We start from the raw sequence: 27,852 nt of genomic DNA on the forward strand, positions 1-27,852 counted from the left end.
GCGGTAGGGGGACCCCCCTGGCTTGTGGGGATGAGGAACCATGGGGCCCTGCCCTGGGGCAGCTGAGACAGCCCCCGGGCTCCCTTGACTCAAGGTTCTTTCTGAGGAACTTTCTGAGTACAGACACCCCCCTCTCTTAGGCCACAGCCTGTTCTTCCCATCTTGCCTCAACAAAGAAAAGCCACTTCTTGGGGTACCCCTTCTGCCTGGGGGTACCCACACACCTTGTGCCCTGAAAGCTGGGGTAGCCTCCAGGGACCAAGAACAAATATTTTCTCATTAGTCCCCACAGATGCAACCTATGCTGCTATCAAATTCAGAAGAATGGGAAGTTTGGGCACCTTTTATTATAAAGGAGCCCCATATATTGATATAACACTTCCCCCAAGCACTTTCACATATATGGCCACATCCAAACCTCCCTCATCACTGTCAGCCACATTTCAGAGCTGAAGGTCCAGAGAAAGTCTTTGACTTGCCCAAGGCAGCAAGTGTCTGGCTAGTGGGTGACTAGAACCCAGAACTGCTGCTCCTTGTCCAGGCCCTGTATGCCACGGTGTGTAGGGAAGCACAGGGACAGCCCTTCCCTGCATGCAGCTTCTCTCCAGGCTCACACTCCAGTCCCTTCCTGGCTCCTGGGTTGCAGGAAGCAAAGTTTAATCCTCCCTGTGTTCCCAAGGCTGGGACCCTGCCTGACCCAGGGAAAAATGCTATGAAGAGTGAGATTTAGGTACAATAAGAATTCATCCCATAGTGAGGGACCTGAAGGTTACTCATTAAAATTTTCTTTCATGCTAAAACCGGTTTGGCTCAGTGGATGGAGCGTCGGCCTGCGGACTGAGGGGTCCCAGGTTCGATTCCGGTCAAGGGCATGTACCTTGGTTGCGAGCACATCCCCAGTAGGGAGTGTGCAGGAGGCAGCTGATCGATGTTTCTCTCTCATTGATGTTTCTAACTCTCTCTCCCTCTCTCTTCCTCTCTGTAAAAAATCAATAAAATATGTTTAAAAATTTTTTTTCTTTCATTACCACCGAAAACCTATATATCCTGATTCCTTTACCTGCGTATCTATCCCCCCACCACCACCCTCTATGGCAGGAACTTGGTTTAACCCAAGGAGACTGCAAGTCTCTGAACAGCAAGATATATCAGATGAGATACATTTGTATAATTATTCAATGTGCCAGGCAATGCTTAAGCATTTATTTATTTTATTATTATTAATATCATTATTATTATTATTATTATTTAATCCTCACCTGAGGATATTTTTCCATTGATTTTTAGAGAGAGGGAAAGACAGAGAGAAATATCGATGTGAGAGAAACACATCAATTGGTTGCCAACCACATGAGCCCCGACCAGGGCCCAGGCCAGGGAGGAGCCTGCAACCGAGGCACGTGCCCTTGACCAAAATCGAACCCGGGACCTTTCAGTCTGCAGGCCGATGCTCCATCCACTGAGCCAAACCGGCTAGGGCAATGCTTAAGCACTTTATATACAAAACATTAATTTGCTCCCATAAGACAAGTCTTACTCTTAGCCCCATTTTATAGATGAGAGGACTGGAATCAGAGACACTGAATGCCTTGCCCAACATTACGCAGCTAGCAACTGGCTGAGGCCATTTAACTCCAGAGTTGCAGAGGAGATTGCCTGACCCTGGAGAGGGTTCAAATCCGCCTGCTCAGAGGGTAGCACTCAAAGCATCGGCACCACCTGGGGAGCCTGGTAGAGATGCAGACTCTCGGGCCCCAGCCAGACCCACTGAACCAATGCATTTTAACAATCAGTTTTCACATTACAGTTTGAGAAGCTCTGGTCTACAACACCTGGTAAAACTACCTCTAAACCAATGTTCTCAGCACTGAAATCTTCAGGTTCTTGGTCCCATTCCTCTCCCTTCCCTCAAATGTTCTGATTAAAGTAGGGTATATCCCCTGCATTAGCACTTTAACAAAAAAAATCTTGGATAATTCTAATGTGCAGCCAATGCTGTAAACCACTGCTCAGCCAAATAATCTTGACTCTGAGGCTTCTGCTCCCAGCCTCTCCCCACTCATGTGCACACTGGGTCCTCCCAAGTTGGATGGGTCACCTGAGGCTTGGCATGTGACCAATAGCAATGGTCAAGGCTTCTCCTCTGGGGAATACATGCCTTTCACAGGTCCCTGTTGCCCCCTATCAATGACAATAATGACCATAATGATGATGGTGGTGGTGGTGATGATGGTGGTGATGGTGGTGGTGATGGTGGTGATGATGGTGGTGGTGGTGGTGATGATGGTGGTGATGGTGATGGTGATGGTGGTGATGATGGTGGTGGTGATGATGATGATGATGATGACGACAGTGGTGATGATGGTGATAGTGATGATGATGCTGGTGGTGAGGATGATAATGATGGCAATCGTGATGATGTTGGGCAGAGCAGATTGAGTCTGACCACTTGTGGCATTTTTAATATTCTCAAAATATCCTCTGAACCTGATGGGGGTGAGAGGGCTTTTTAGTCCCAAGGGAGATGAGGACCCCAGACTTTGGGGCTTTACCATGACCTTCACACTGTTGTGTATTTTCATTCCTAAGCAGGAATAGAAGCCAAGTGTGCGCATGTATATACATACTTGACTTTTCCCTGGTTCTTATGACTTAGTGCCAAGCTGCCCCTGACCTTCTGCTAAGCAATTTGGAATGAAAAAGACCAAGGGTGATGGCTTCATGCCCAGTGACCTTCCTTCCTGGGCTAAAAATAATTTCTCTGACACAAAGTCTCTCAATGAAACAAGCTGTGCCATTGGGCCCCAGAGCTCGATCCCCAAGAAGCAGTTGTGACATTGGGCACAATCTCTCCTTTGGGAGGCACAGTCAGAGGCATAGAGAGTCTCTGATTAAACTCAGTTCAATTCTATAAAATCAAACAGTGCCTTCCCTCCCTTCCTGACCTCCCTAGCATCTCACTGAAGCCCCTCACCGGTCCCTGGAGGAGGAGGTGGGGGACAGATGACCCAGGACACCCTGGATGGGTTAAGAACCTGGTAAGATGAGGCTTGGTCTATCCCAGGACATGCAGTACCATACAGTATGTGCTGCTGCCAAGGCTGCCATCCCAGCTCCACACAGGCCTGGGTGCTTACATCAAGGTACATGAATAGCAAGCCCCAGCTCAACCATGGAGACGATAGGAATACCTGTGTGCCTGAGAAGCTGGTGCCCTGAACATAGCACAGCATACATCAGTTCTGCTTTCTCTCCCAACACCCCCTCTGCCATCAGCCTTTCTTTGGGGATCAGCCTCAGCTGCTGCCCCCACCCATAGCCTCAGCAGTAGCCTCAGGCTCAGTTCCTCTTTCCTCTACCAACCAAACATCTGATCATTTTCCCAGCTTCTAACTCCTTCCAAAGCACTTTTCACATGGACTCAGATTAACTCTGGAGTTGCCAAAGGCCTTGGTGGGTCCAACTGTAGAAGAGGAAGCTCCGGCCAGGTAGCTTTAGAGACTTGCCCAAGGTCAGGGGTAGGATTGAAACAGAGCCCAAATTCATGGCTCTCAGTCTAGAGTTCTTTCAGCTCTCGGGTAGTTTGAAAACCATGTTCCATGAAGAAAGAGAGGTCCATGGAAGTGACTAGAGGGTGAAGGATGATGAAGGACCTGGGGTTCAGTCACCCACTTTGTACTTCCTGCCCAGCAGCTCTACTTGGGTCTATCTCACCATTTAAGGAAGGGGTAGGTGGTTGACAACTACTGCTCTTGTCTCCCCCACTTATTCCCTAAGAATTCCTCTAGCTTCCTCTTGATCATTTTCTCCAACATTCCAAGGAGCTCCCCCTTATAGCATCTTTTCATTTTAGTCAAACATGTCAGGCATTGAGCTAGATGATGTCTTGCCTCCACATAGAACTTCATGCTTTCCAAAGTTATTTCATGTTCTTCTTTCATCTTCCTAGCAGTCTTCAGAGGCAGAGAAAGCCAGAATTATTAACCTCCCTTGAAATGAGGAAGCAGACACAGGAGAGTCAAGTTATTAGCTCAACAAGCCATTCCCAGAATGGGCTAGAACGCAGGTCAAGAAACAAAACAAAGCTCCCTGGCCCATGTGGAGGTGGCATCTGAGACCCAAGAGCTTCCCAAGCATAAATGCCCAGACTCCAGAGGTGGGTCAGTGTGAATCTGGTGTTTCACAAGGTGATTCTAACGAACACCAACATTTGAGAACCATGATTCTGAGCCACCTCAGTACCAAGTGTCAGAGAATTTGTCTTGAGATCAGGAGAAGAGAGGTTTATTCAGAATAGAGTTTTGTTGACCTGTTTTGAGTCCACCTCTAAGCACTGAATTTATTCCACCCTGGTGGAACAGAATATAAACTCAGTTCCAACCTGTCCAGTCTCCTTAGCATGTACTTCTAAGGATCTGCCAAGATTATTCTTCCACATTACTTATCTATTTGAACTGAAACTATCAAGTCCAAAGTCAAACACCCATTATTCATACACAATTATGCAAATGGGTCATTAGTAATAAAGTCCCAGGGAGACAATCACTTTCCAATTCTATCTGAGGACATATCTGTCCCAGGGAGTCAGTCTTGGCATTCAGGGAGCCCCACATCTATCACCAGTCTGTCCTCTGCCCACACTTGGACACCTCATCAGCTGTGCCTCAAGTGCAGCTGACAGCACTTCAGAAACAGTGTTCACAGAGCCGGAGTGAGCAGACTGACCCTTGCATGTTCTAGATCTTATCTCTGAACACTCCTGGACTGGGCAAATGGTCAGTGGCCTCTTCTGGCATCATATTGTTTCTTGACCTTATTTACAGAGTAAATGCTCACCCTTCGGGGTCCCTTGCTCCTTCACTTCTTAGATGAGCCTTCAGACAGCTTTGCAGATGCCAATGCCAAAAAGGACCTTAGAAGGGAAGTGCTTTCAAGAGGCAAAGGTTGCCCACACCCTCCCAGGACCCCTGAAACCTTGAGGCAGGTGGCTGGCTTTCTCCCACCTCCCACCCAAAGAAACAGAATCTCCCTGGGTTCTATAAGGAGACCTCTGGGAGGTTGATGGTTTAACTTTGGGGCACCAGACAGGGAGAGACCCAACTGCGAGCCCACGAAGTTTGGTCCCTAACATCCCAATCAACCCTGGGTTCAGGTCAGAGCCTTCATGGGCTTAGCAGATGGAGGGAACAATGAGGCCAGATGTACCTCATCCCCAACCCAGGAAAGCTGGAGGAAGTCTGCTTGATTCGGAAGCTTGGAAATGGATCTGACACCTTCCCAGCCTGGGCCAGGACCACATCTCAGGCCTTTCCATTGCCATACGTCACAGAGCCAAACTGGTCTTTCTGGATGCAGCTGAAAGTCAGGAGAGCTGGGACCTGCTCATTTACTGTTTTACTAACCAGCAATGTGACCTTGAGTTGCTCTTCACTCTTCCTACACCCAACTCCACTCACCCATACAAGACGCAGATAATAGCACCTTCTTTATCAATCCCCTTGGAGTATTTTAAATAGCAAATGATGTTTAAAAGCATTCTATGAATGTCTGGTATAATAATTATTTCCTAGAAGAGCAAAGATGCCAGGCCAAATCCCAAGTTCACTGAGTGGACCAAAACAGAACCAGCTTTGGGAAGAAGCCAAGTTGGCTCACCTCTCTTAGTCCTTTGACCCCCCCGCCCCCCTTGCTTCTGGAGGGTCAGTTAGTAGGCCAAGAGAGGTCTTTCTGGCTGGGGCTCTGTCTCCCCTTCTCCCAGCCAGAAGCTGCTCAAACAAGTAGCTATGGGCACGATGCGGGTAGCCCTATTCTCTGCATGAGGTTCCAGCTGTCCTGAGACAGAAATGGACCTTAGCTGTCAACACTCCCAGGCTCAGATCTTGTTCTGCTGAGCTCCAAGTTAACTCCTGCAGTCACTGACTCCCAGTTTCGATCAGCACTGACTCACCCAGAAACTTCTAAGGCCTCACATGGTTCCCCTATCCCCTCTACCTCCCAGAGCCCTTCCATCAGGCCACTGAAGTGAGGTGACCCTGCACTTCACCCAAACACAAATGCACACTCAGGGGGACATCTAAACAGACCACTCATCAGGGCGCATCTGTAAGAATAGATGAGAAGCCCTGGCTGGAGGCAGAGCCACTGAGGGCCCTTCACAACTCTCAGAAATGGCAACACTGCCCAAGAGAGGCCACTCACAGTGCCAGCATGGCCTCATGTCCTTATGATAAGTGAGCACAGGGAGCAAAACAATACACCCTTCAGAACTGACTTGGGCCTCGAGAATGAGCTTTGACTGCGCCACAAAGACCGAGTGAGGGTGGCTCTAGTTCCCATTCAAGTGGAGCTCTGCTTGGCTGAAATCAGAGCGAAGGTTTTCATGGCTTGAAAGGGCCTAACACACAGGCCTGCACAACCACAGGCGCCTCTCCACCCCCGTTAGCAGCACCGAGCTTCCCCTACACCCGCTCAGCAGGGTGGTGTCCTTAGCAAATCTCACCCCCAACTGTCAAGAAGACCAGAGAAGCCGCCCATCCCCAAGTCTGCTCAGAGAAGGTCAAGCCAAGGGCAGAAGCTGGGCAGCAACAGCAAATATTCTGCCCTGTGTGCTCCCATCCATAGACCCTTCCAGAAAAACTGCTGTCCAGGCACCGAAACACCAGGTCTTTTCACCTCGTCTCCCAGGGGGCTTCACCAAATTCACAGCAGATGGGTTCCACTTCTGGGCCCGACATTCTGATCCCAAACCTCGTCTATAGTTCAGCCCTATAGTTATATTTCATTAGAGACTTCTTTTAGAACTGGAAAAAAACTTAGAAATTAACTAGCTCAACTTTTCCATTTCACAGATGAGACCAAGGCCCAGAGCAGAAAAAGAACCTGCTGGAAGTCACCTAGCAAAAGTTGGGGACAAAACCAGACAAAACACAAGGTCTCCAGACCCCTCACCTGATCTTTTATGCAGGATTTCAAACAGCTGTGACTTCCTTCTCTTGCTGACATTTCTAGTCTTTTATGCCCATATCTTGCCCTATCCCTGGAACCCAGCAATCTTGGGATCAATCATCCATCCATTCTCCTAGTTGTTCCTATAATGTATGGCCTGCCGAGGGCCAACGTCTGCTGTGTCCCTGAACAGAGCTCTGTACAGAGATTTGGGGGAGACTGGGATGGGGTTTAAGTTCCCAGAAATCACCGGCACCAAGAAGCCCTGAGTTTGCCATTAGTCTGTAGTCCTCCCAGTGTCATCTGGAGAAGAATGCAAGGAGAGGCTCGCTGTCTCCACCGCCAGGAGACAAAGGACAGTTGGTTCCTAAGCCTGCGTGAGATCAGCTGTTAGCTATCGGAATTGAGGAAGGCAGAGGCCACAAGAAGACTGGACCAGAAGAACCTTTCAGAGTCTGACTCATGAAAGAAATGAAAGACCACCTCCCTGTCTGCTGCTCTGTGAACAGGACAAAGTCTCAAAGCCTCCTAACAAATCCATCCATTACCCTCAGTTATCAAAGCTTGGAAAATGCCACAGGCAAAGGTGTCTGTAATACCCAGGCAACTCTAGTGGAACATTCTAGAAAGCTCATGTCTCCCTTAGAGGCAGACTTGCTTTCAGTTTGTATTCCCAAGTGGCCTAGACCTTTGAACCTCAGGCATGTGATCAACCATTTCCCGGGTGAACAACATGAAATATGCCCAAGGGCTCCCTCTCTGGGCATCCCCATTCCCAGGGAGAATCATTACAACCAATTAAACTGAGAGTAGCTTCCTTCTCAGGTGAATTTCGCGTCACCTAGGGCCTGGGTTCTCTGCCTGTCTCTTCAATACCGAAACCAGTTGAGGCTCATAACACCTGGGAACTTTCTTTCCCTTTGGCAGCCTGGTGGCCACACAGGAGACCAGGGCAGGCTTCTACTCCTTAGTTCCCACGGGGCTCTCCTGGGGAGAGGAAGGTTAGAGCCAAGGGCAGGGCAGAGGGTGGGGCCAGAGCAGGTGTACATTCTGCACTTGCTGTCCCCAGGGTGATTCTCCCTGGTCAGCGCTGAGGGCCCTATGAGGCTACTGCCAGGCTGCATCTGAGGCACTCCAACAGGCCATTTACCCAAAGGGTCCCCCACCATTAGGCTGGACAGAGCCCCAAATCCTTGCATGGAAGCCCAAGCCTCGCCGGGCATTAGTTTCCTGTGGCTGCTGTAACAAAGCATCACAACCTGGTGGCTTAAAGCTATAAAGATATTTTCTCTCACAGTTCTGAGTGCCACAAGTCCAAAATCAAGGTGTCAGCAGAGCCAAGTCCCCCCAGAAGGCTGCCTCCTGCCTCTCCCAGTTTCTGGTCATTCCCAGCAACCCTTGGCTTGTCAATGCATACTTCCAATCTCTGTCTCCATCATGCATGGCCTTCTCCCTATGCCTCTTTACTTTTCTTTCCTTTTTTGTTTTGTTTTTAACCATGTTTTTATTAATTTCGGAGAGGAAGGGAGAGGGAGAGAGAGATAGAAACATCAATGATGAGAATCACTGGTTAGTTGCTTTATGTATGCTCCACACTGAAGATCAACCCCACAATCCAGACATGTGCCCTGACTGGAAATTGAACCGTGACCTCCTGGTTCATAGGTCGACACTCAACCACTGAGCCACACCAGACGGGCCTATGCCTCTGTTCTATATCTTCTCTTTTTCACATAAGGCCACCAGCAGATTAACTCACTATATCTGTGATGACCCTATTTCCAATAAGATCACATTCAGAGGTTTGGTTCTAGGGGTTAGGACTTCAACATATCTTTCAGGGGGACACAATCCAACCCACAATAGGCCTTCTGATGGCCCACACGACCATTGCATGAGGATGCCCTCCTGCTTCTCCAGCCTCACTGTTCCCTCTCACCCTTTGTGATGCCTTCTGGTTCTCACACCTCCAGGTCACACGAGTCCCCTTGCTGACCTCAACTGATTCAGTGTCTGACTATTCCACACTGAGTCAAATGACACAGCCCCTGCCTTGTGTGGCTGTGACCTTCTGAGGGGTGTGCCTATGTCCTAGTTTCCCTTCTCAGTCAGCATCTCCTCTAGGAAAGAGGTTGGACCAATGCCTCTCTGTGTCCCCAGAGGGCCTAAAAACGTGCTGAGCATCCAGACTCACATGACAACCACCTGCAGAATTCTTTAAAAAATCCTATTAGTCTGTGTGGATTTCCAATCAGTTTTCTTGAGCACCAACACCATTCTGTTCTTCTTTTCCCCACATCCTGGGCCTAATTCTGGCTCATATTTCAGATCTCAGCTTTGAGGCTCATCCCCTGTGAGGCCTATCCTGACCCCTCAATTCTGAGGTACTTCTGCTCTGTGTCCCCACAACACCTATCACCCTATATGACAGCCTTTCTTTTAACCTGTGTCCCCATGAAGAATAAGGTCCCTGAGTCTAGAGCCTGTGGCTTGTCCCCAGTGGGATCCAGGGTGTCCAGCATGTGCCTGGCAAATATCCCTATACAGGAAATATCTGCTGGATGCCCTGAGAGCACTTGACAGTAATGAACCTCCCACTGTGGGTCATATCTTCTCAAGGTATGGCTCAAGGCCATTTGCAAAAAGATCACAGAAGAGCTTAGTTTACAATGTTCCATTCCTGGCTCCCTTCCACAGACCCTCATAATCACACTCAGGGTGAGTGGAGCCTCAGAGCTGACCAACATCTGGGCACAACACTAGTATCTGGGAAACACTATCCTTGGGCCTTGACCATGGAGACATACTTTACCCACCCCAGAGACCTACTGGTTGCAAAGGGTGGAAACCCTCCCCCACCCTGCTACTATAGGAGGCTGTACCAGGCCTTGTCCAGTTCCCCCAGCCCAGGCTATGGTCCATCTCCAAGACCACAGGCAGCCAACAGGGGCTTATGCCCATCGGCTCTAGGGACATCATAGGTCTGGTGTCTAGCCTTACTACCCTGCAAGGGGATATTCCGGAAGGAGAATACAAAGAGACAGGAGTAGACAGTGGTGGGAGGCCCTGGTTCCATGCAGAACCTGCCCATGGAATGGAACCCTGGTGGTCAAGCAGAGCTGCCCTGTGGGGCACTGAAGGGGGCAGCCCTGGGAACCTGTGACTCTGGGGAAGGAAAAGGAGAACTGAGTCAGGAGTCTGAGTTTATTTCCCTAACCAGCAGTGGGATCTTGAGCATTTCTGTGCCTGTTTCATCAATATAAAAAAAGAGCCCAGCTGGCATGACTCAGTGGTTGAGCGTCTGTCCACCTGTGAACCAGGAGATCGCAGTTCGATTCCTGGTCAAGGCACATGCCTGGACTGTGGGCTCAGTGCCCAGTTGGGGGCATGCAGGAAGCAGCCAACCAATGACTTTCTCTCATCATTGATGTTTCTATCTCTCTCTTCTTCTCCATTCCTCTCTGAAATCAATAAAAACATATTTTTAAAAAAGAGAGATAAGAAAAATACCCTCCCTGCCCACCTCCAGGTTTATTGTGCCTTCGTGTCATTGCTATTGATGGAGTACTTACTACGTGCTACATAGTGGGATGTTCAGATGACATGTGATGGGATTCTGAAATCATACAGTCCTAAGAAAGTATAAGGTATTTCTAATGTTAAGATAATATCTCCTGCCCTAATTGGTTTGGCTCAGTGGATAGAGCATTGGCCTGCGGTCTTGAAGGGTCCCAGGTTTGATTCCGGTCAAGGGCATGTACCTCAGTTGTGGGCACATCCCCAATAGGGAGTATGCAGAAGGCAGCTGATTGATGGTTCTCTCTCATCAATGTTTCTAACTGTCTATCCCTCTCCCTTCCTCTCTGTAAAAAAATCAATAAAATAAAATAAAAATCTTTTTAAAAAAATATAAAATCTCCCCAGCCAGCTGGTGTGGCTCAGTGGTTGAGTGTTGACCCATGAACCAGGAGGTCAGGTTTGGATTCCTGGTTGGGGCACAAGCCCGGGTTGTGAGCTTAAGCCAATCAATGATTCTCTCTCATCATTGACGTTTCAATCTCTCTCTCCCTCTCTGAAATCAATAAAAATTGAAAATAGATAAAATCTCCCCAAAACATATCTCACATAAAAACATGTACACTGATGTTCCCAGAAACACCACTCACACAAAGATGGAGACAATGCAATTGTCCATGAAGGGATGAATGGATAAACAAAATGTGGTACAATGGAACATTATTCAGCCATAAAAAGGAATGGAGTTCTGATACTACAACATGAATGAATCTGGAAGACATTATGTTAAGTGAAAGAAGCTAGTCACAAAGGCCACATATTGATGATTCCATTTGTGTGAAATGTCCAAAACAGGCAAATCTATAGAGATTAGTGGTTGCCAGGGGCCAGAGGGTGGGAATGAGGAGGATGGCGAGTGACTGCTAAGTGAGTACAGAGTTGCTTTTTTGAGATGATGAAAATGTTTTAAAATTGACTTTGCTGATAATTGCACATATTTGTGAATACAATAAAAATTATTGAATTGTACAGTATTCAATATTCTAAATCTTATTAAAAGGATGAATAATATGGTATGTGAATTATATCTCAATAAAGCTGCTGAACACACACATACACACAAAGTATCTTTAATTCTTTGCTTTCTCCAAATCCTTCTCTGCCAGGCCTTCCCCAGCCACCTGGTGATGCTGTCTTCCAACAAGCCTTCCCCATCTCCCTTCCCTAGTCTTTTTCTCCATTGCACCTATAACTATCTAATAAATTATACAACTTACTTATTTGGTTTCCTATCCATCAGGGATTTTGTATCCCAGCATCCAGAACAACCATTGGATAGATGGCTGGATGGATAATGATGGCAAATATGAGGACTTCTCTCAACTTAATGGCAAAGTTCTTTCCAGGAGAGAAGAGATTCAGAACCAGGATTCAGGACCCTGGGCCAAGTCACTTAACCTGCTCAGGCCTATTTCTTTGTGATGTCATCAAAGGGTTGGAAGTAACTTCCCCACCAGCTCAGAAGGTTGCTGTGATAATCATGAACTGGATTCCTGCATTTAAGATCTTCTCCTTAAAGATAGTAGCATCTAATTGGAGGGGGGAGGGAGCAGCCTGAAGAGAGCACTCCTGGCAGCAAAGAGCAGAGTCTCAAGGATGTGGAACCAGGGTCTCCTGGGAGGATGTAGGACATTGGGGGTCAGAGGCTGCAGGAGCCAAGCCAAGTGTATGCAGGGAACAATGGCTGCAATCGGGAGGGTGGGACATGCCGGACTTAGGAGAGTGAGTGCACACCAGGCCAAAGAGTACAGACTGGATTCGCTGATGAGCATTTCTGGAAAGGCCAGAAGCCCCTGGACACCCTGTTCCCCTCTAGAACTGGGACAAACCAGAGTGTGCAACAAAGCCGCAGCCACCAGCTTCCACAGCTGCCTCAACACCCAGACTCCAGGTTGGGGACCCCTAATTCTGCCATGAAGAGACCCAGATACCTGCCCTTCCAGTTGGGGGCTCCTGCTTTGAGAGAGGAGAGCAGAGAAAGGCAGCAATGCTAAGATGTGAACCCTCTCACAGACTTGGCAGAGGATTCACTTGGAAGTTCTTCCAAGCAGCTTCTGCAGAGCATTAGGAGGTACCTGTGCCCTGCTGACCCTTCCACTGTGTGCTGGAGCTGGGTGTGTAGGGCGCATGTGGGAGAGCTGGGGCCAAGGTTGCATAGCACACCAGGCCTGAGTTTCTGGGTTCTCTCCATCACACAACCAGCCAGGAACAAACACCCTTGCCCTCAGGATGTGCTAACTCCAACTCGATCTGCACCTGAGCACACCCAACAGGGAGCTGGAAACTTCTTCCCACTGTCCTCCCCAGCCTCACCACTAGACTAGGTGGCTTCTCCTGGAATTCCCTGCCCCCGGCCAGCTGTCCAACCATTCATTCAACACACTTGCTCTGGGTGTATCAGCAGAACTCCAAATTAGCTGCTGGGGCAATCGCATGGACCATGGGGCCAGAGCTGACCAAGGAAACAGGTGCCATCTGTGCCCAGTAGAAGACTATCACCCAGGAGAGACACGAGAGCTATATACTCAGAGCCAGCAACTGCTCAGCAATCTGGGTCCAAGGCTAAGGAACTATCATGGATGAAGAGTGTCCCCCACACACATTTTTTTTTATATCAGATACCTGGTTCGTGGACACCCAGAACCTCAGAATGTAGCTTTACTTGGAGATAGGTTCTGTGCAGATGTACTTAGTTAAAATGAAGTCATACTGAGTTAGGGTGGGCCCTAAGTCCAACGACTGGTGTCCTTATGAGAAGAGGAGAGGACACAGAGACACACAGAGAAGAGGTGACATGAGGACAGAGATTATAGAGATACATCTACAAGCCAAGGACTGCCAGGATCTCTCAGACGCTGGAAGAGGTGAGAAGTCTCTTCCCCTGGAGCCTTCAAAGGGAACGTGACCCTTCCAACACCTTAATTTCAGACTTCCAGCCTCCAGACTGTGAGAGGATAAATCACTGTTGTTTTAAGTCCCCTGGCTTGTGGTCATTTGTTATGGCAGAGCCAAGAAAATGATATAGAAAGTAACGCCTAAGCCAGCCCTACAAAATCTTCCCGACCCACCTCACACTAAGCAGGCGGTGCTTTCACTAGCGGAGGCCCCATCTTGCCCCAGCTGCTCCCCGTTTCTCTGCACTCTTAGGCTACTTATTTTTAGCCCCTGATTACACCTGCCTTATATGGTTCCCTCCTCATATTATGAGCGGCGACTGTCTCCCCTCCTGGTTTGTAAGCTCCTTGAGGACAGAGAAACCCGAGGATTTAACAGTCCTGAGAAGGCGCAGCTATGTAGATAGATTCCCCCAGTTGTTCATATTTCATGATATTTGAGGAAACTGGTGGCAGTTGTCAAGCCACAGCAGTACTGACAGCAGTGATAGCCTGTAATTACTGTCATAGTCCTTTTAACCTTAAAAAGTATCTGATATCAGAAAACATTTTAAGCATCTCATAGCCATTTGCTTATCTTAGTCACATAACAACCCCATACTGTAAATAGGACAAAGTATTATTATCCCATTTTAGAGGTGAACAAACAGGTGCAAAGATGGTAAGGGGCTTGGTGGCAAATATGACAAAGCCAGCTTGCTCTGTTCTTGAGTCCCAGTATGCCTGCCGACCCACTCCTGCTAGCTGCTCTGCTCCTGCCAGGCAGCCTCCAGTAAGGGACTCTGCAGCCTAACCACCAATTCAGAAAGGAAACTGAGGCAGGAAAAGACAGGAGAAAGAGGTGGATTCACCACCTGTCACAACTTGCATCCAAGCTCACTCTGCTGGGCACCTGAGGCCAGCATGGGCTCCCCCAGGCCATGGTGAGCACTGTGACCCTTCCCTAATTTTTCCAGATGCCTCCCTAGATCCCAGGGAGCACTCCTGGTGTCTTGACCTCCTGGGATAGACAAATGTGATCTTCTACAACCTAACATCTGGAATAAAGGGTAGGAGAAAATGCAAGGAAAAGAAAACAAGTAACCACCAAAGCGGCTAGAAGCCTCTCTGGTGGATACAGGTGCCCAGGGAAGGCAGCTGTGGAATCAGATGCACATCCGAGACAGTTTCCAAAGCAACAGCTTTGTCAAGTCTTTACCTATTGTCATCTAGGGAAAATCCTATGGGAGACAACAGAGCTGACAACAGAATGGCCACTTGAAGGAGGATTGGGGCTGCCGTTTTGGCAGTGACCAGGTGACAATGGGAGGGGGCTCCCAAACCCCAGGGCTCTCCCCTGGCATGTTCTGGACTGAACTCCCAGCACAACCCACTTCCTTCAGCCCAGGACTCCAGGCCAGACTTTGCCTGCACCTGTTTGAGCTCAGAATATAGTCCCTCCTCTAGAAGGATCCAAAAATATCTAGGAGGGAGGAGAAGGGGGTGGGGGGTAGCCACAAGGGGAACAGGCTAGGTATGCTGAGGTCCTCAGGACAGAACCAGAGAGAGAACTACTTGGCTCCGCATTCAAAACGTTTTGCAAAGGGCCCCAACCCATCAGGGTAGTTTGATCTCCCCTGAACAGGAGCCCCACATTCTAGCCAGAGCTGGTCTCATCCTGTCCCTGCCAGTGCAACGCTCTGAGCTTCCCCACTCCTGGCTTTGATGACCATTTCAGTTGCTCTTCCAGCTCTGCCTGCACAAATCATCTACTCATTCATCCACATGGTTAAGATCCTTCAATGAGCTGAGCGCGTGCTAAGTGTTGGTGACGCAGCAGTAAGTGAATTAAACAAACACACAGCCCCGTCCTCTTGTTGCTGACAGTCCAGTGGTCATCCCCTTCTACCCAGTCCAGAGGGAACCCTGCCCTTCCACAAGGCTGACCTTCCAACCCTCCTCTGAACTCCAACCAGAGCTGCTGGGGTGTTAGTTACATTTTTTTTCAGTGTGTGTCATCTCCCCAAATAGAAGGTCAGCTCCTGGATGCAAAGACACAGCCCAGAGGCAGCTGGTTGATGATTCTCTCTCATCAACGTTTCTAACTCTCTATCCCTCTCCCTTCCTCTCTGTAAAAAATCAATAAAATATATTTTTAAAAAAAAAACAAAAAAACAAAGACACAGCCCATTCCTACCTCACAGTGTGGCTGGCCAGGACCTCACCATGGGCACAGTGTGGCCTCAGGCTGAAGAGCTGGGCCTTTCAGAGAGGGTCCCTCATCTCATTTTTCCTTCCTCTTTCTAGCACCCACCTCGTGGGATTAACCAACCCCACTCTTCTTCCTCTAAAATCCTGCAGCGTCCCAATCTGTGTTGCCTCCTGCTGATCATATATTGCCCCCACCCCAATCATGACCCCATCCTGGTTCCCCAACGCAGGGTGGGCTCCCAAGGGACAGCCACATCTCCCACTTCTCCAGGACTCTGTGCTGAGCCCTCCTTCCAGCCCACACTCATTCTTGTGCCCTTTGGCACTCTTGAACTGACAGAGGACTAGAGGACCAAGGGCTCTCAAGGTTGTGAAAGACAAGAACCTGTGGGGAGGGGGCACCCAAGAGTGGGAGGAAAAAGCCTTTTATCATCCCTTAACACCCTTGCAATGAGCCTAGGGAGCCTGTCCCACCTGGGCCAACATCCCACCTGAAATCCTTCTGGGTCCCGGGATTTGGAGCTGGATGAAGCCGTGGCACCTATGCTTCCGGGTGGTCCCAATGACATAATCCCAGGGGGAACAGGCTCCTGGGATGGCCAGATGGGAGCTGACACCAGCACCACAGTCTCATGGTCTTCTTCAAAATCAGGCCTCTGGGCACATGCACCACCTGGGCACATTTACTCCAGCTAGGGAAGAGCTGGAGGCTGGGGAAGAGGAAGCTGCTATCGGCCCCATGAGGGTGTGTATAGCTGAATTCCTAATAGCTGGGGAATTTAAAGGCAAGTGTCAATTCTGCCACCCGAGCCCTCACCCTGAGGCTGGGCAGATCCCGAAAGGCTGCTCCTGCTCCGGAGACCTATGTGAGGGAAGACAAAGAAGAGACAAGCACAGGCATGTCTCTTGAGCAAAGGGGTAACTGGGACCTTGATTCTGAGCAAAAAACCACCTTTGGGGCTAGAGAAGTATGAAACCAATAATACGACAGAACTTCCTGATCCCAGACAAAGACGATAGCACAGGCGACGCAGACCAGGAAAATGTCTCCAAAAATCTGACCCATCCCATCTGCCAAATTACGCTGCCTCCCTTTGCCTCCTGCTGAGGACTCCAGGGATGGGGGTTAGCAGAGAGGTTTGGGGTGTCCAGAGCACTGGGCAAGTCCAGTTTGCAGGCCTATAGCTGTGCCCACCATGGCTCCAGTTCATTCATTCTCTTACTCTTTCAGGACAGATAGAGAAAGCCCCACTCCACAGTTAAGCCCCTCTGTGCTCAGATGGAGTGGACTATTTATTGCCTCAATGCTGTCATTAGGGACTTTTGGTAAGATCTTGCCCATCAAAGTAATGGGACATTCCACCTTAGATATGCATTCTTTGAGCTAAAATCTTCTGACTCCTTTAAAACAAAAAGTAGCCCTAGCCAGTTTTGCTCAGTGGATGGAGTGTCGGCCTGTGGACTGAAGGGTCCCAGTAGGGGTCATGCAGGAGGCAGCCAATCAATGATTCTCTCATCATTGATGTTTCTCTCTCCCTCACCTTTCTTCTCTGAAATCAATATAAATATATTTTTTTAAAACAACCCTTCGTATCTTAAAAATTAAAAAAAAGTAATTTGGGAAAGTGACAGTCTAAGTGTTGAGCCATGGGCCCTCATTAGAATGAATTTCAGGGCCTTTGCTGATGGCATGTCTTAGGAGGGGGGACAGAGCAGGGCCAGTGTGGAAGAAGAGAAGGGAATCACCAAGAGGGAGAAAAGGACCCAACAGGGCTAATGCAGGAGTCTGAAGACAGACTTCTAGCTTTCAAGTCCAGAAGGCCCTTGAGAAGGCAGGTGAGCAGTCTTTGAGGGGCCTGAATCCCCAGAGCAGGTGGTGAGAGAACACAAGCCAGCTCATCAACTCAACTTGCTCCTCTCGTTCAGTCCCATCCCAAAATGAGCCACTCCAATGGGCCATGGGGCCGGGGGGGGGGGGGTAGGTTGCGGGGAGGCCTCACAGCCAGGAAAAGACCTCAGAGGGAACCTGAGCCTGGGCAGTTTCCATTCCACAAGGAAGGAGAACCGAGGTCATCACCCGGGAAACTCGGGCCACTTGCCTTCACGCCAACTTCCACTGAAGTCACTAATCCTGACGGAGTCCAAACCCAGTCCCTTACCCATTGTAGACCCAGTGGACATTTGCTGAATGAATGCCTGAGATGCCTTCTGTCGTCTTCTCTGCAGCACCTGGCTTGAGGGGCAGGCTCACCAACAGCAAGACTAACATTCACTGTGTAAACTGCTGACTCACCGACTTCACCTCCAGGCCTCGGTCTTTCAGACTCTGCCCAGTGTTTCTCCAGCATGGGAACCAGGCTCTGATCCTGGCCCTGCATTCAGTACCTAACAAATCAGAGCAACTGGCTCCCTTTCCACCCCACAGAGTTCTTGGGAAGATCAGTCTGGTTCCCTCCCTTCTGTGGCCCTCCAGGACCTTTGTAGCAATCCCCAGTGTAGACCAGGATCCTTACTAGGTCAGATCCCTGGCTGGTACCAAGCCTATTGAGTTCACCTCAAATGTGTGGTACCCCTCTGAGGGCTCCACAGTGCTGTGCCATGTGTCCCCGAAGATCTCCTTCAGACCTCATCCACCCTCCTCAAGCATCTGGTGTCTTGGTCACTTCCTCACCCTTCCCCATTGGCCCACAAACACACTTGGTCTTTGCTAGTGTTAAAAATAAAATTCTCTGCCTCCATAAACTCACCCATCCAAACTCATTCTTACTGTTCTCTATTCCTCCCAAACTCAATGTTAAAAGTCTCACCTTCTGAATATGCTGCCTCCTCCACGTCCTCACTAAACACACGTGGCCCCTGCCCTGGCCAGTTGGTTGGGCATCATCCTGTACACCAAAAGGTTGCCAGTTTGATTCTCTGTCAGGCACATGCCCAGGTTGCAGGCTCAATCCCCGGTAGGGGGTGCGCAGGAGGCAGCCAATCAATATTTCACTCTTACATTTTTGTTTCTCTCTTTCTCTATCTCTCTCCGTTCCTCTCTCTCTAAAAAGCAATTTAAAAATCATTATATATGTTAAACACACATGGCACCCCATAATCTGTCAGTGGCCTCCTGCATGTCAAAGCCATCGCCTCCTCCTCAGCACCTAGGAAGCATCCTTTCCCTTGGCTTCCAGGTCCCTGTCTCTTCCTGAAGTCCATTTATCTTCTTTCTCTTCCCACTCCCCAAATCTACAGCTCCCTCGGCAGTCTCACAGACTCACCCTCATCTTTACCCAAACAAATCTCATTTCTGGATCCCTGGGCTCAATTTCTCTCCTCAGTCCAACCCCACCTTTCTAACTAAATATCTCCAACTGGCACCTGAAATTCAAAATGACCCAAACTGAACTTTTAAAATCTGTTCTTTTCTCTTGTGTTCCAGGTTTCCTTTTCTGGCGAGATCATATGACCTGCACTCAACCCACAAGGGCTCCTTCCCACCCAGCTCCCAGGTTGAGCAGTGATTCTGCCCCAGCTCTGTTGGGTCTGCCCCTCCTCTCCACTCCCGCTCTCTCGCCTGAGCTCACACCTTCATACTTGCATTTCTGACATGGCTATCTAATCAGTCTCCCCTTGTTCTAGTCCTCCCTACAAACAACTACCAGATAGATTCTTCCAAAGCCCTCAGTGGTCATCCACCGCCCACAGGGCAAAGTCCTGGTCCTCAGCCCAACACTCAAGGTCCTTCACACTTTGGCCCAAACCTAGACTTCCAGGGAGATTTCCCATGACCCCCCACTTCGCTCTGCTTGCCCTTATCCCAGGCAAAACATGTCCTTTCCTAGTTCAGAGCTCCATTCTCTCCTGACTCCAGGAGTTTGCTCACTCTGTTCCCTTACATGGAATTCTCTTCCTTCCATCTTTTCATGTCTGAATCTATCTTCTTCAAGATCCAGCTCAAATGCCCCCTCATCTATAAAACATTTCCTGATCCACTCAGTTAAAAATAACCTCCCCGCTCCCCTGCATCCCACCTCAATTCACCTGTTCCTCCCTATGACACCTCTATGTGTCTGATTTTTCCCATGTACAGGCCTAAGGCAGAAGACACCCTGTTTCCCCTAGTGAATGGTAAGCTCTCCCACTCCTATCTGAATTCCCCCAGCACACCTAAAAAATAGAAGGTACATAATAAATCTGGGATAAATGAATGATGAAATGTGGCAAGGTGTTTGAATGAATGGGCTTTTAATACTTCAACAATATTTAAATGAAGGGGTTGTGTCATCAGTAGAGCTGGATTTGGATTTGGAGCAAAGAAGGGGCCTAAAATAGAGGGGTAAGCTCAGCATCCCCCAGTGGCAGGCCCCACCCCTTCCTACGCCCCCAGTCACCACCCTTATTCCAGGCCAGGAGGCTCAGTACCAGGCCCTGTCCTCAGCCCCTCAGACGGGGTCAGAGGAGGAACAGCCATCTTCCTCCTATGTCCATAGGGACTAGCTCTGTCCCAGCCCACTGCACCTCAGTGAGCACTAAACAGCCAGGTAGATGCAACTGGGACCTCCTTCTGACGGCACAAGTGGCCAAAAACACTGGACGGCAAGTGAGGAAACCTGAATTCCAGATCTGGCCCTGTCACAAACAGGCTGTGTGACCTTCAGTGTCACATCCAGACATGGGGCAAAATCAGCATTCCCAAAATGCCATTTCACAGGCCACCCGGCAAGGCATCCACATTTGGGAGGATGCATCCATTAGCAAATCCCAGACTAGCACTTCGCAGACTCAGTGAGGGAAGTGGTGGACCAGATGCTCCCTAGAGGCTCATCAAGTTGCACTGAGCTAGGAACAGAGAGCCCACTGGGGACACAGCTTGCAGGGGACTGGAAAGTCTTTGGGGTCTGCTCTTTCCCCAGGGTGCCCGAGCTCATGACTCTCTCAGCAGACCTCCCCACAGTGGGTCATAGCTGCTGCTGCATGGCTCTGTTGAGGAAAGGTGAATGGGCCTCTTACCAGAAATGACCAGCCTGAGGTGGGTGAGGAGGGGGTCTTGGGAGGGCATACTTCCTGGTGGTACCGTACACCCTCATCTCTCATGGAGGGGTGGGTCAGCCCCAGCATGCACCAACCTCTGACCCCTGGGATTTTAGGGTGGGGACCAGAGCAGATGTGCACATCTGCAACCAGGACTGGGCTGGAGGACAAGGGATGCACAAAGTCAGAAAACTGCTCCACCTGTCCCCAATCTCTCTCTGCTTCCAGGAGGCAGCAGGAAGCAAAGATGTCCCATATTCAGCCTAACAAATGCCAACGGCTTAAATCCAGCACCCCCATCCCACCCCACCCTCCAGGAAGTCAAAGGACCAATGGCATCATTCTTGTCCTGCATCCTAAGGGAAGCCTCTCCACCACCCTCACACGCCAGACAGGCAGAGGCGTTCTGGGAGGCCAAGAAATGGCGGGAACTCCCAGATGGGGTGCGACTAGCCCTAGGCTGGGTGCACCTGTCACTAACTCACTGTCTAATCTTGAACACATCTCTTCATTCCTCTGGCTTTTGCTCCCTTACCTAGAAAATGAGGAGACAGAGTAAATCGATTCAAGGTTGCCTTCCCATGTCCTTGAGCAAGCCTGTCCCCAAGACAAAGAGGTCCCTGATGGTTACAAAGGACTGGGGTCAGGGGGTCTGGTGGCTCCATCAATGTCCTGGCATCTGGAGGGGCACTTGGTTCCCCACGTAGAGATGAGGAGAGGAGACTGTGGAGCCATTGCCCCAGCCCAGAGGGCCATGGGAGCAACGTGAGGACTCTGTAGGGTTCCCCCAGGAGACAGGAATGGGAGGTTGGAGAGAACACCTGCCACCCAGTGAGGAGCAAACAACATGGGCATGGAAATGAGGGCCCAGTGGTGAGGTGGGAAGTCCAGGAGCTAAGCTGCGGCCTGTGGGCAGGGTGGCACAATTCTGCGAGAGAATCAACCAGTAGGAAAAATTGTCATTATGGGTGTGGAGGGAAGCCACCCTCATGTTTGGAACCTCCCAGTGGGTGTAGAAGGAAGCCATCTTTTGGGGTATGCAACCTACAACTGAAGAAGTGATCCAATCCACATGGGTAAGAACCCACAGCCCAAGTGTGAGCAGGGTGAGGAGGGAGGGAACCTTGCCCACTGGTGGACAACCCCTCCCTAGAAGCCAGGCCAGGGCACACCTCAGAGTCCAGGAAGGAAAGAGCATGCAGAGAGAGGATCTTTGCACAAAGCACCTGACTGCCTCCTTTCCCTACTCCAAGATTCCCCCTGAGAGGCCTGTGGAACATTCCAGATGTCCAGACCCCTTGTTGGGAGAAAAGATAAAGGATGTCCCTAAAAGGCTAAAAGTTCCCGGGCCTGTTGTGTGGAAGAAGAGGTGGCAGCTGGGGCTGGGCGGAGCAGGGGAGGGGTTTTGAAAAGGAGAGGGTGGCAGTGGCTCGGGGCTCAGGATCCAATTACGCGGCTGTTTCCATACTTAGCCACCTGACAGCCGCTTGGAATCCTCGACACTCCAGCCACTGCAGCCCCACGGAGCCCAAATTAACTCAAGGGCAGACAAGGGCAGGGCCCAGCAGCACATGAGAAGCTGGAGCCCCCTACCTTGGCCTCTAACTTGCAAGATAATGGCTTCTGCTGCCCCGGCCACCTGCTCTCCTGATTGAGACTGGGCCCTCAAAAATCAGAACCTCAAAGATCAGAAAGGCTAGGGCTCTGGCCCCCACATCCCTCGTGTGGATGAAGACTGCAGTCATCAAAAGACAAAGCGGAGTCCCGGATTCCTGGGGGGTCCCCAGAGCACCCTGAAGCATCTCCAGGGGGAACCTAGCCCCAGGAATCTTGGGAACGGAGAGGTGGCAAAATGCTCTGGTATCCCCTCCACACCTATAAATAACCCCCGTGCTGTAACCAGAGCCGCTTCTGCCTCACAGTGCTGAGATGTCAAAGGAAAACCATGGCACACAGGCCCCCAGCCACTTCTAACAAAGCTCCAGCCAAGCCTAGTTCTACTCCAGAACAGTCCTGTTCCTCTGTCCAATTCAGTTTCCAACCTCATCCCCAATTCTATCTCCAATCATATCCCGAACTGACCCTCACTCTATCCCACTGCTCCTCAGACAAACCCCAACTCTGCCCAGCATGGTCCCGTCCTCAGTCATGCAAAGCCAGGCCTGCCAGATCTCCACCAGGGGAGAGGGTCAACTCAGTCACCTCCAGGGGCACCTTCCGCTCTAAGATAGGTTTATTTTGTGTCATTAGGAGGCTCCTCTAGTCTTGAATTTCAAGGTCCTCTTCCCCAGCATCTACTGGCCAGACCTCTCCGGCCCCTGACTCAGGCTCACCCCTCCTGTACCTCTCAGTTCACTGCTTCTGCTTCCTCTGGCCTCTCTGAGAACCCCCTGAATGTTATCAGGCTCTCTCCACCACCCACTTCTTTCTCCTGGACCCCAGGGGAGAAGAGAATGGGGACAAGATGAGACCAGCCATCAGCCCCAGGAATCCCGGAGGCCTCATTCTCCAACTACTGCCCAAGCCCCCCGCAGCACAGAGTTGAAGTCTGGCCTGGCTCACAGGGGTGGGGTCATACCTGCTTGTCCTGGGAGCAGGAGCGACGCCACAAAGCAGCAGAGCAGAACCAGCGCCCTCATGGTGACTGCCAAGAGAGCCCAGCTGCTCTTCGCCTCTATTTATAGGGCTGGTGGCAGCGAGGGCGGGGGAGAAGGGTCACACAGTCACTAGGGCAACTGGGCGGGCGTGATGGGGAAGCAGCACCGACCCTGCGAGGCTGAGCGGAGGCTCGCTCTGCCACTGCTGTGCCAGCCGCCAGGCCCCAGGAGGCAGGGCCTTGTCCCTCCCTCAGCAGCCCTGAGGTCATATGATGTGGGCCACAGGCGGGGAGCAGCAGGGAGAAAAGTGGGACGGCCCTTGAGTTAGGTCTGGGATCCGAGTCTTCCCAGTATTTGCACTAACTTGATCCAAAGTCTGAAGCAAGTCAATGACCTTGACATGTCTGTTTTCTGAAGGAGGGAGTTTGTAGGGCCAAGCAACAAGAACCCTATTTGAGAACCACAGACATACATTTCAGCCCCTCCCCAAAGGTCAGGAGAGTAAAGCCCTAATAGTTAACGAAAACCCTCAATGTCCAACCTTTGAGGTTAATGGCTAGGAGTTTAACCTTCCCCGACCTCTGGAAGAGACAGAATGCCGATGGGAGGGGGAGAGGAAGGGGAGCTAAGAGACGCATCTGATGATGTGATGTAAGTCAGAGGGTGGAGGGACAGAGATCCATTTCCAGTGGCGCAGGGGTTCCAAAGCCTGCTGTCGCCTCCTCGATGTGCTGTTTGATGCAATTTTCCTAAGGGCATGTGACAGCCCGAGAGCCAGTTCTATAAAGCCGAGGGAAAGCAGACACTGGCTTGTCTGTCTGGGGAGGGTGTCACTGTGAGGGTAGCAGTCAGCACCTTGGAAAGGAACAAGAATCGATTAGGTATCTACTGTGTACTTTACCTCTAAAACAGCTTTATTGACGTCTAATTGGATACTATCAAAATAACGAACGGATTCCTCACTCTCCAATTTTCCTTTTGTCCCTTCACAGTCCCTCCCTTTATCCCTTCCCAGGCAACCACTGACCTGCAGTCACTGCCATTAGTTGGCATTTCCTAGATTTTTATATAAATGGAATCATGCCCATATGATTCCTTTTTATCTGACTTCTTTCACTCAGCAAAATTATGTTGAGCTTTATTCATGTTGTAGCATATATTAACAGTCCATTCCCTTTTACTCTGAGTAGTATTCCATTGTGTGGGTATAGAGCACACCCTCAAATAATGTCGTTTTGTTCAACGTTGTTCCTTTATAATGTTGATGAGGTGCCATAGGAACTTCACTCTTGTTTATATCAATTAGCCTGTGGTACTCTAATCCGATCCAAGTGGTGGAAGGTGTCCTGGGGTGGGAGCTTTGGCTTTGCCATATCTCAAGCAGGGCCTTCGGAAGCTGGCACCCTCAGCGGGGGAAAGGCGTTATATATGTCAAACCAGAGGGCTTCTCCTTCAATATTCCAGCCCAAATAAGGTCCCGAGTCTGAAAGAAAAATGTTGCCCATGGTTTCTAGCCTGCTCCCTGCCATGGGCTGGGGCCTCTCAATTTCTTTTCTTTTTTTTTTTACTTTTTTAAAATTTAAATTTATTGTTTAAAGCAGCGGTCGCCAACCGGTGATCCACGGACCACTGGTGGTCCATGAGGTCCGAAAGGTTGGCGACCACTGGTTTAAAGTATTACAGCCCTAGCCGGTTTGGCTCAGTGGATAGAAGGTGGGCCTGAGGACTGAAGGGTCCTGGGTTTGATTCCAATCAAGGGCACTTACCAGGTTTCAGGCTCCATCCCCAGTGTGGGGCGTGCAGGAGGCAGCCAATCAATGACTCCCTCTCATCATTGATGTTTCTATCTCTCTCCCTCTCTCTCAGAAATCAATAAAAATTAAAAATAAAAAAGTATTACATAAGTCTCCTTTTTTCCCCATTGACCTCTCCCCAGCTGCCCCTATCCCCCAGCTCATGCCCTCACCCCCCTACTGTCTGTGCCCATTGGTTATGTTCATATGCATGCATACAAGTCCTTTGGTTGATCTGTTAACCCCCCCCCCAATTATTTTCTTAATATTATAAAATAGCCAGTCAGTGTTCACACACACACACAAATAACCTATGGTAAAACTGGTTTCATTATGTAATTTCGCTTCAAGTCACAGAACCTATTGACAATGGTAAGTGAGGACTTACGGTACCACAAACTATTATCAACTGTTGAGAGACATTTAGGTAGTTTCCAAGTTTCAGCTATTACCAATCAGCTGCTATGAACATTCATAAACAATTAAATGTATAAACATATGCTTTCTCTCTGGCAAGAGGACTGGTTCCCAGCCATGGATATTCTGGAGGGGAGAGGGGTCACACGCATCCCAAGCACAAGCTGAGAGGAGCAGCTCATCTGGCTAATACTGAGCAGGTGGCAGGACAAATGCCTGCCCCCTCCCCTGGGCCCTAAGCCTTCTGCAATACTCTCTTGGGGGCTGTTAAAGCCACTGGAGCCCCACCGGCACCTCAGAATCACAGTGTTACTGATCAGGATGTGCGGCTGTTGTCTGGGGTGGCTGGGGGGAAAGGAGGGGGTGTGCAAGCCAGTATCCTCTTTGCCTTCCTTTGCTAACTTGTGATTTTGGGCCGGTTGGGATATAGCTTGACTCCCTGCCATCCTGAGAACCTCTCTGTTCCCTTCTTGGGCCTAAACCCAGCCTGCTGATCCAGGGGGGCGGGTGTCAGTTGAGGGTGGGATGGAGGTGGTTGCAATGTGGGGAAGTGGCCAGAGTTGACCCTGGGTTCTTCACATGCTTGTCCTTTTGGGGGCTTGAGGAACAGGGGTCAGGGCAAACAGAGGTCTTGGTGCTGGCTCAGGATGGGGCCTACAGAGTCATAGTTACTGATTTCATTTTCAATAAGCCTCGGTTTGTTACACTGGTTTCCCAATTTATTTTTAAATAGATTTCCAAAAATAAATAAATAAAGATACCTTGTTTGGGTTCAAACAGATCCTTGTACACTAGTGGTCAATACAGCATTATTCACAATACTGGAAAGGTGGAAAAAATCCACAACCCAAGTGTCTACCTGCAAATGAATGGATAAACTGAATGTGGTCTACCCATACAGTGGAGTATTATTCCGCCATTTAAAAAAATTTTTTGCCTAGCCAGTGTGGCTCATTGGTTGAGCATTGACCTATGAACAAGGAAGTCACAGTTCAATTCCCAGTCCGGGTTGTGGGCTTGATCCCCTATATGGGGCATGTAGGAAGCAGCCGATCAATGGTTCTCTCTCATCACTGAAGTTTCTATCTCTTTCTACCTCTCCCTTCCTCTCTGAAATAAAAATGTTTAAAAATGCTAATCTTTAAAAAATAAAAAAAGAAATTTTAATACATGCTACAAGATGGATGAACCTTGAAAATGTTATGCTAAGTGGGAAAAAAAAAAAGCCAGTTATGAAAGGACAAGGTATTAGCTGGCTCGAGCTGCCATAACAAAATACCACAGATTGGCGGGCTTAAACAACAGAAATTTATCTTCTCACAGCTCTGAAGGCTGGAAGCCCAAGATCAAGGTGTGGATAGATTTATTTTTTCCTGAGGAGAGCAGCTCTCCTTGGCTTGCAGATGGCCACCTTCTCACTATATCCTGACATGTTTATCTCTCAGTCTGTATTGTGTTCTAATCTCCTCTTCTTCTATGGATACCAGTCATATCAGATTAGGACCCATATATATGAGCTCATTTTACCTAAGTACCACTGTGAAGACCCTATCTCCAAGCACAGTCACATTCCGAGGTACTGGGGGTTAGGACTTCAACATATGGATTTGGGGGGAGACACAATTCAGCCTAGAATAGATAAATATTATGATTTATATGAAGTACCTAGAATAAGCAAATTCAGAGAGACAGAAAGTAGAACAGAGGTTGCCAGGGGCTGGAGGGGAAGGGTCACAGGAGTTATTGTTTAGCGGGTAGAGTTTCTACTAAGAATGATGAAAAAGTTCTGAATATTAATGTAAGTGGTAATGGTTGCACAACACTGTGAATATACTAATGACACTGAATTGTACATTAAAAATGGTTAAAATGGTAAATTTCATGTTATATATATGTATTTTACAATAATTTTTAAAGAATAAACAAAGACTGTTTGGAAAATAAGAAAGATTAAAAATGAGGGTAGACACAACTGAAGATAAACGCTCAGATCATAAATACTTTTTTGTTTTTTTATTTTTGTTAATCCTCACCTGAGGAAATTTTCTCCATTGAGTTTAGAGAGAGTGGAAGGGAGGGGGAGAGACAGAGAGAAACATCAATGTGAGAGAGACATTAATTGGTTGCCTCCCCACACATGCGCCCCAACTGGGACCGAAGATCAAACCTGCAACCCTTGACCAAGAATCAAATCCAGGACCCTTTGGTGTGCAGGCCAATTCTCGAACTACTGGGAACATCAGGCAGGACACAAGTCATAAATTCTTAAACAGACCTCACTTAGCTTATGAAATCTCCACACTGGTTTCATCCCATGTCACCCACCATCATCGCACCACCTTCCAGGGCAAAAACCTCCCCTTTCCCCTGCTCAGTAAGAAACAGAAGCTGCCATACTTACCTGCCAGGAGAGCTACCATGATC

General features: G+C 49.2%; 1 protein-coding gene across 1 annotated transcript in view; it reads right to left on the reverse strand.

The window, feature by feature from the left end:
* The window catches only part of SRL (sarcalumenin), a gene marked incomplete at its 5' end in the record, with an annotated part of 39,267 nt that extends 16,007 nt beyond the window's left edge, over nucleotides 1–23,260 (reverse strand). Inside the window, one exon of the mRNA XM_079785121.1 lies at nucleotides 23,200–23,260. Coding sequence (XP_079641247.1) covers nucleotides 23,200–23,260 — 61 coding nt within the window. The remainder of the gene's footprint in view (nucleotides 1–23,199) is intronic.
* Between the last annotated feature and the right edge of the window lie 4,592 nt (nucleotides 23,261–27,852).

This window comes from Cnephaeus nilssonii (assembly GCF_951640355.1).
Source record: "Cnephaeus nilssonii genome assembly, chromosome: 2".
NCBI classification, from domain to species: domain Eukaryota; kingdom Metazoa; phylum Chordata; class Mammalia; order Chiroptera; family Vespertilionidae; genus Cnephaeus; species Cnephaeus nilssonii.